Genomic DNA, 9,380 nt, shown 5'->3' with positions numbered 1-9,380 from the left:
TCCTGCCCGGGCTGGCTTTGAACCACGATCCTCAGATCTCAGCCTCCTGAGTAGCTAGGATTACAGGCGTGAGCCACCAGCGCCCGGCTCTCTATGTGGATCTTACAAAGAATGGCCATGACATTCTCTTTTTTGTATTTCTCCTCCTCCTTATTCATACACTATTTCTTCAATGTCAAAAAAAATCCCTGACAGAACCACCTGGCTCCTTGAGCCCTGACTGACTGTTGTTTTATTAAGATGAACAACACGAATGGAAACCAAAAGACAGGATTCTGATCTATAAAGAAGCACTAAAATCAAGAGCTACAATCTATAAAGAGGATTTTACCTTCATTATAGGGCACTGGATTGCCGATCTTTAATCCAACTGCTTCTGCGGACTTCAAAACGTCTAACTCCATCAAAATAATTACTCTCCTAACAAAGGCAAGCAAATGGTAACAAGTCAGAATAAATAAACCAAACACTTTCAAAGACAAGCTATTTAAAAAGCTTTCCCTCAATGATCATTGTGATAAAACTGTTTTCCTTTGTTAGTATTTTTCATTACCGAATAACTAATATATGATATCAATTCTACATAAGTATCTCCCTTCATTTTTCACTGCATCATTATCAAGGTTTTTTTTTATTATGATAGGGTATTCATTTCCAATCTAGGCCCTTAATTAAAATGATGCATATTTGCCAAAAACATATCTTCAAGGAGCCACTGGCATGTTAAGAATTTAGATTATTTAGCCGGGTGCTGGTGGCTCACGCCTGTAATCCTAGCTACTCAGGAGGCTGAGATCTGAGGATCGCGGTTCAAAGCCAGTCCGGGCAGGAGAGACCATGAGACTCCTATCTCCAATAAACCACTAGAAAACCGGAAGTGGCACTGTAGCTCAAGTGGTAGAGCGCTAGCCTTGAGCTGAAGAGCTGAGGGACAGCGCCCAGGCCCAGAGTTCAGACTCCCACGACCGGACCCCCCCCCAAAAAAAAAAAAGAAAGGAAGGAAGGAAAAAAAGGAGGATAAAGAATTCTTTGGGAATCCAAGCAAATAAAGGAAAACTTCCTAACAGGAAAGAAGCCAAAGCGGGCTAGCCTTAAGACTTTTGAAGATCAATATTCAATGCCAGAAGACAAAATTCTGAGGGAAAACCATGGAAACCAAAGAACAGATACCAAGCCAAGTTGTCATTCTAATACTTTAATCCTTTTAATATTCTTTACAGTTTTGTTTTAATCTTTGTGGAAACTTAACTGAAGTTGCTCTTTCAAGGAAGAAATTTTATCTGGTTACATTCAGTTCCTTCTGTTTGTGTTTTTTAACCAACCACAGTATGAAAATTTAAATCTCTGCTGTTCAACTTCCTACCTACTCACAACACAACCATCCATGTTGGGAAATTAATACTGACAAAATACTTTCATCTAACTCATAAAAGACGCTGGAGTTTCATCTACTGCTTCAATGACAGCATAAGGATCCAATCCAGGGCCTTGTGGCAAAGGGAGCAACGCTTCTCAATTTTTCATTTACTTTCACACTTAAGATTTTTTTAATTTTTGTTGGCTTGAACTCAGTGCCTAGGCACTGTCCTTGAGCTCTTTTTGCTCAAGGCTAGTGCTCTACCACTCTGTATCACAATTCTACTTCCAGTTTTCTGGTGGTTAATTGGAGCTAGGAATCTCATAGACTTTCCTGCCCAGGCTGGCTTTGAACTGTGATCTTCAGATCTCAGCCTCCTGAGTAGCTAGGATTATAGGCATGAACCACTAGCACCTGGCTACACGAGATTTTTTTTTGGGGGGTGGGGGTGGAGGTTGGTTATAGGGCTTGAACTCTGGGCCTGAGCTCTGTCCCTCAGCTTTTCAGCTCAAGGCTAGAGCTTTACCACTTGAGCCATAGCGCTACTTCCAGCTTTTTCTGTTTATGTGATTCTAAAGAATTGAACCCAGGACCTCATGCATGCAAGGAAAGCACTCTACCACTGAGCCACCTTCCCAGCCCTACACTTGAGGTTTTTGAAGATGAGGCCAATTACAATGTAACTGAAGCTTTGACACTACTGGATACTGTCATATATACACCTACACCCAGCACAGGACAGAAGTGAGGCTGTATTCTGTTACATGATACATGATTTCGACCTGTGCCACCACAGGTAAAGTTAACATTGATTATCACCATGATCAAAGGGCCTAGGTTCCTCCCTTACAAAACTACCTCTCTTCCCACTACAATTAATAACTATTTCCTGGGGAGATACTTTAAGCCTATTAACTACCTTGTTTCTCATCAAATTTTCACCTACTTGTTTTCTATCAACTGTATGCTAAAGACTATAAAACCAAGCATGGTGGTCCATGCTTGTAATTCCAGCATTCAGGAGCTGGGGATCATGAACTCAAGGCCCAACTAGGCCACAAACTGAGAACACATCACATAAGAGCCTGTCAAATATCCACATCCTAATCTTAGAACCTATGAATGAGTGGTACTTTTACATGGGAGGATGAGAAAGCCACAAATGCAATCACATGTATTTTTCTGAAAGGAAAGTGTGTGTGTGTGTGTGTGTGTTTGTGAGAGAGAGAGAGAGAGAGAGAGAGAGAGAGAAGGGGGAGAGGGAGAGGGAGAGGGAGAGAAAGAGAAAGAAAGATCTATTATCTATGTGTATATATATCTATATCTATTGATATACAGAGAGAGAATGCATTGGAATGATGCAGTCATAGACCAAGGAATGAATGCCAGGAGCCACTAGAAGGTGAAGAGACAAATGGATACATCCTCCCATGTAGCTTCCAGACAAAGTACAGTCCTCCTGACATGGCTTCAGCCCAGAGATAATTTCAACGTGTGTGCGTGTGCGTGTATGTGCGCTTGTTGGTTTTGGGACTTGAATTCAGGGCCTGAGAACTGACCCTGAGCTTTTTTTTGTTCAAGTTCAAGATTAGTACTCTACGACTTGAGCCACAGCTCTACTTCCACTTTTTTGGTGGTTAATTGGAGATAAAAGAGTTTCATGGACCTTCTTGTCCAGGCTGATATTGAACTGTGATCTTCAGATCAGAAGCATGAGTCACCAGTCTCCAGCCAGGTTTCAGCTTCTGGCCTCCAGACAGAATAAGTTTCTGCATCTGTTTCTCCAGTAGTTTCAAGTTTGTGATGGTTAATAGTAGCCATAGGAAACATATAGCATCTACTAATGCTTCCTGCATCAATCAATCATTACCATGACAGTTGCCAAATGGTGATTTTCTAATTACATAATTTATTTTACATTTGTGAGATATCATCTTATTTTAAGAAAAAGCTGTTTTCCCATGTATTCATTTATTCAGGACAGACTTTTAAATTCCTGTTCTAGCCAATGGATTCAAATTCATTTTGTACTAAAACTTGTCACTTTGAAGATTTTTGATCTTCTTTTTTCTTTTTTTGTGCCAGTCCTAGGGCTTGAACTTAGGGCCTGTGCACTGTCCTTTAGCTTTTTCCACTCAAAGCTATCAACTCTACCATTTGAGCCACTTCCAGCTTTTCAGTGGCTAATTATAGAGATAAGAGTCTCACAGACTTTTTTACCTGAGCTGGCTTCAAACTATGTATGATCCTCAAATTTCAGCTTAAGTAGATAGGATTACAGGCATGTGCCACCAATGCCTGACTCACAGATGATTTTTTATAACCCACTTCATTTGGAAGGATAGTAAAAATATTGACCTATTTCAGAATATTTAATTCTATAGATTTAAGAAAAATCAGAAACTGCCATAGAGACACAATAGAACATGTTAACTTCTGAACTAATGGAGGGGTAGGGGGGAAGGGAACCACTGATCTATGACAAGGAAAAAACAAGAACATTGTTCAAACACTAAGAAAAAATAAGCAAAAATGACCAATAATAAATTAAGCAGAATAAAATCACAAATTAAATCTTAAATTGAATTTTTTAACTTATTTATAAAATGACACCCAAATTAATTCAGAAAGGCTAAATTTTAAAAGAAAACAAACATATATCCAATAACACAAATTGAAAATCGTTTGTAAATATACAGATAATGTAACATACCTTGATGAAGCTTTATCAACATTGAAATGCTTATATTTGCTTCTTGTGTTTTGAATACATTGTGTGATTCAAAATAAAAATCTTGGGGAAAATACTGTATAAAGTTCCCCCACTTTAAAAAGATAATTTTTCTGTTCAGTTCACTGTTATATTTCTAGCACATAACATCTTGAAAGTACTAAACATATTCTATATTGGCTGAATACTGAAAATTCAAGATTGTGGAGAAAAAAAAAAGAACAGCAGTATATAATTAAATGTATCTTTTTATACTGTATTAAGTGACCTCTTCATTACCAGATACTAAAAACAGAGCTGAAAAAATAAGAAGTAAATACAGTTATCCATTGTTTTATTCTTTTGTTCTGAGATTTCCAATTTGTTTGCATATTTCTCTTTCCATGGTGCCATGTTTTAGTTTTCTGAGTTCAGACCTGATTAGCTACAAATTTCTTAGCTGAAAACTCCTTACTGCCTTTTTAAAATTCCTTATTGAATTTTTGGCAGGCAATGTGTTTCTCTGTCCAATACAAACAGAAAACACCTACCTTCCATCTTTCAGAGTGTTGACGATAAATCTGTTAATCTGGCAAATACAGTTGCTGGACAATTGTTCCTGCTCAACAAGGGAGTTCAACTGGGTTGCCAACATAAAAGCTGAAAAGCACAGACATTATTTTAGCCTCGGGGAAAACATTTCAGTCATAGGAATATGAGAGCTGATCCCAAGAAAACCAATGGCTTCCATGCACACTTACTGAAGTTATAACTAATCAAGATGCATAATGAAAAAATGGTATAAATCAGCTGTGTTTCTCAAAGGGCCTCATCATTTTCTTATGTCACTCAGGTTTCATGAAAAACACTCAAGTCCTTCTAAGTCCTTTACATTTACATTGTGACTAGAGATAGCAAGCAAATATTCTATACATTACATCTTCCTTTTAAAGCTTCCAAGACAAAAATAAAACCCCCCAAAAGGCAAGTACAGGACAGCTAACCCATCCCATTCACTAAATGCCAATACCATCCTTAGGGAAATTAATCAAAGAAAACATACAGCACCAGTTAGAGAAAAGTAATTAAGCTGAGTGGCAGCTTTCCACTCCATGCAATCTATTGTTAGAATGCTCTCTGCCAGCTGCAACTCTGCCTCAATGAGATACACAGCCAACAAGTGTGGTATACTACAACAATGCACCCAAATTACTGCACTCAGAGTGTCAGGTGGGATTCTATCATTTTCACACTCACAGTTCTAACAATCATGCATCATACTCACAGGACAGGGTGTTCAATCCATCACTCATAAGCAGTCGGTAACGGGGTGGACTATTGCCTGTAGTAATAGCACGGATATTCTAGGATAGAAAACTTGATTCATTAGCCAGGTTTTCTGCCCAATCCCTGGAGAAAACTAAACCTAAGTGGTAGCTGAGTGGGTTGTCATTTGTTCAAGACAAATGGAATTTTGTCTTGAGTTTTTGCCCATTCTCTTGATACCTACATACAAATAAAAGAATATTGAATTGGATAATTACTCCCACCAACTTCCCACTAACATTAAAAACAATATACTCCATGGGCTGGGAAGGTGGCTCAGCGGTAGAGCGGATGCCTTGCATGCTCAAGGCCCTGGGTTCGATTCCTCAGCACCACATAAGCAAAAAGAAAAAAGCCAGAAGTGGCGCTGTGGCTCAAATGGTAGAGCACTAGCCTTGAGCTGAAGAGCTGAGGGACAGTGCCCAGGCCCAGAGTTCAGGCCCCACGACCGGACCCAAAAAAAAAAAAAAACAATATACTCCGACACGGGTGGCTCACAGGAGGCTGAGATCTGTTTAAAGGCTGAGCTTGGTTTAAAGCCAGCCTGGGCAGGCAAGTCTATGAGACTCTCATCTCCAATTAGCCAGAAAAAAAAACTAGAACTAGAACTGGAGGCATGGTTCAAGTAGTAGAGTTCTAGCCATGAATAAAAAAGAACAAGAGCTTGAGGCCAGTTTAAATGCCAGTATTGGCAAATACATATACACAGGCATGCGCATGCACATGTATATGCACATAAAAAAATTTTAAGGAAAAAATATTAATAACTAAGCACCAAATCTATACATGGTATGTATAGAAAACATGCAAAAAATATAAAACAGAAACTGAGGAAAAAAGTTCCTTGCCCCGAAGGAGCTTACAGTTGGATAGAGATGGAAGCAGGGGCAGGCTCTGTGTAAATACAGTGGTCTAAGAGCCAATCTGAGGCTTATCCTAGCTTGAAGGAGAACAGAGGCAGATTTCTGAAGGAAACTGAACATGAAGCCTGACAATGACCAGCAGTGAGGAGTTACTAGGAACTATCACTTACTTTTCCTCAATTCCAGGTTATAATCCTGGATTTTGCTTTTATTGATGCTTAAAATTCCTACCACATTTGAGACTGAAGGGTTAACTGAAGACTTTGACATCAACAGCCTCATATTTTTCCTCTCTCTCTCTGAAGGTCATATGGAGATATAAGGATGTGTAAACTCTAAGTCACCTAAGCAAGGTAAAGCTTAAATCTAACACTACAAACTAACTTTAACTAGCATTAATTTTTAACTAACTTTGGCTAGCATTTTGTTTTTTAAGCCTCATTATCCTCTCTTTCAGGGTCACAATGTAGACTTATCTATTTCTAAACAATGAAGAGAATTTCCTGAAGGAAAACTGTGTCTTCCATCAAACATAATTTGTAATTGTATATGAACCTATAAAATATTTGAGCAATACATGTAGGTACTTACAATGACTTGGAGGATGGGTTTGATAGAAGTGTTTCCCTGTTGCATTATGGCCTGATAAAGTAAAAGCATTCTTATGAGATATATACTCAAATCACAATTAAAAAGACATATTTGTACAGTATGGCACTTGTAATAAGCAACAGATAATATTGTTTGAAGAGCCTATTCAGTACCAATCATTTACAAAGTCTAAATTATCACTAGACAAATAATAAGAAATGTGTTTTCAAAGAGAACAAAGAGTATCTGCTGCTAACAATAAAAGTCTTTTCTTGTGAGCACTCACAATTTTTATAAACAGAAGCAGTGGCTTAAGCCTATAATCCTAGTTACCTAGAAGGCAAAGATCTGGGGATGGTGGTTTCAGGCTGGCCTAGGCATAAAAGTTTGTAGGCTGTATCAAGAATAATGCTTAAAGAGAAATTTACAGCTTTAAATGCTTACAACAGAGAAATAGATCCAATGTCAATAATCTAAAACTTCTACCACAGGGAGCTAGAAAAAGAATAAATTAAACCCAAGTACATAGAAAGCAGGAAATAGTAAGAGTCTAAATCAATTAAACAGAAAATAGATAAGCAGAGGAACAAAAAATCAAAATCTGGTTATTGGAAAAGATAAAGTTGATAGCCCATTAGCTTATATACTCAAAAAAATATATTTTCAGTATCTGGAATGAAGAGAGATCTCATATAATCTTACATATAAATTAAAAAGAAAGAAACAGCAGGATGCTGGTAACTCCTTCCTCTAATACTAGCTACTCAGGAGGCTGAGATCTGAGGACTGTAGTTCAAAGCCAGCTCAGGCAAGAAAGTCTATGAGATTCTATCTCCACTTAACCATTAAAAAGCTGGAAGTGGGCTGGGAGGGTAGCTCAGTGGCAGAGTGCTAGCCTAGCATGCAGGAAGCCCTGAGTTCGGTTCCTCAGTATCAAACAGAAAAAGGAGACGTAGCACTGTGGCTCAAGTGGTAGAGTGCTAGCCTTGAGCAAAAATTAACTCAAGGATAGTGCCCAGGCTCTTAGTTCAAGCCCTAGGACCGCCAAAAATAAAAAAATAAAAATAAATTTAAAAAAATAAAGCCTTCTTTAAAAAAAAAAAAAAGGCTGGAAATGGAGTTGTGGCTCAAGGGGTAGAACACTAGCCTTGAGCAAAAAAGCTTAGGGACAATGTTCAAGCCCTAGAACCTGTACCACCTTGGCCCCCTCCCCAAAAAATAGCTCGGCATTGGTGGCTCATTCCTGTAATTGTAGCCACTCAGAAGGCTAAAATCTAAGGATCTCAGTTGAAGCCAGGATAGGCAGGAAGGTCCAATTTAGCTTCATTTCCAGCTTTTTTTGCTGGTTAATTGGAGATAAGAATCTCATAACTTTTTTGCCTGGGCTGATTTTAAATCGGGCTCCTCAGATCTCAGATGCCTGAGTAGCTAGGATTACAGATGTGAGGCCACCAGTGCCCAGCTTAAAAAAAAACTTCTAAGACAGAAAAACTAGATCATATCATTCATGAACAAGGGTGCAAAAATCCTTAATGAAATACAAATCAACCAAGCTTAGCACTAAATAAAATGGGTAGTCATAACCAAGTGGGATTTATCCTAAGGAGTAAAGTTTTACTCAAACCCCAAAATTAATGCAATTTGTCACATTAATGGAATAAAAAAGAAAAGCCACAAAGATCTCAGCAGATAAAACACACTGGACAAAATTCAACACTTGTTCATTACAAGTGTCTTCCTTGCTTCCTTCCTTCCTTCCATTTGTGTAGCTACTGGGTCTCATGCTACAGGGCCTCATGCTCTCCTTTGGCTTTTTCACTCAAGGCTGGTACTGTATTACTTGAGCCACACCTCCACTTCCAACTTTTTGCTGGTTAACTGGAGGTAAGTCTCACAGAAGTTTCTGCCCAATTTCTGGCTTGGAACTATGATCCTCAAATCTCAGCTTCCTGAGTAGCTAGGGTTACAGGCATACGCCACCAGCACCTAGCTGCTGGTCTCTATTTCTTAATACTGGCAATAAAATAATAGAGAATGAAATAGCCTAAAATGCCATATAAATACCAAATGCCACTGCCAGGTGCCAGTGGCTCATATCTATGAATACAGTGCTAGCCTTGAGCAAAAGAAGCTCAGAGACAATGCCCAAGTCCTAAGTTTAAGCCCCAGGATTTGTAAAGCCAGTGTCCGGCTTCACATCAATGTATTTTTACATAGCATTAACATATAGATCAACTGCAAAATAGAAATCCCCAAAAACAGATTCACACATATATAGTCAATGGATTCTGTCAAAGGCAACAAAGTAATGCAGTGGAACAAGATAGTCTTTTCAACAAACAGGGATGCAACAACTGAATATGTATATGGTCCACATTAAAAAGTGGACTTGAGCTGGGCACAGGTGGTTCATACCTGTAATCCTAGCCACTCAGGAGGCTGAGATCTGAGGATCCCAGTTCAAAGCCAGCCTGGACAGAAAATTCTGTGAGACTCTTACCTCCAACTAACAATCAAAAAAAAAAAAAAAAAA

The 9,380-nt window shown here is 38.6% G+C and overlaps 1 protein-coding gene across 1 annotated transcript in view; it reads right to left on the bottom strand.

The window, feature by feature from the left end:
* Rpa1 (replication protein A1, 70kDa) overlaps nt 1–9,380 on the bottom strand; it is a 60,425-nt gene that overhangs the window by 44,031 nt on the left and 7,014 nt on the right. Inside the window, exons 2-5 of the mRNA XM_013016561.1 lie at nt 6,848–6,898; nt 5,353–5,431; nt 4,619–4,727; nt 332–420 (exon numbers count right to left, since the gene is read on the bottom strand). Of these exons, the coding sequence (XP_012872015.1) occupies nt 332–420; nt 4,619–4,727; nt 5,353–5,431; nt 6,848–6,898 (328 nt within the window). The remainder of the gene's footprint in view (nt 1–331; nt 421–4,618; nt 4,728–5,352; nt 5,432–6,847; nt 6,899–9,380) is intronic.

The sequence above is a fragment of the Dipodomys ordii genome, unplaced genomic scaffold (genome assembly GCF_000151885.1).
Source record: "Dipodomys ordii isolate 6190 unplaced genomic scaffold, Dord_2.0 Scaffold31, whole genome shotgun sequence".
NCBI lineage: Eukaryota > Metazoa > Chordata > Mammalia > Rodentia > Heteromyidae > Dipodomys > Dipodomys ordii.
The sequence above is the reverse complement of the archived record's forward strand: the minus strand, read 5'-3'. Positions and strand labels throughout refer to the sequence as shown.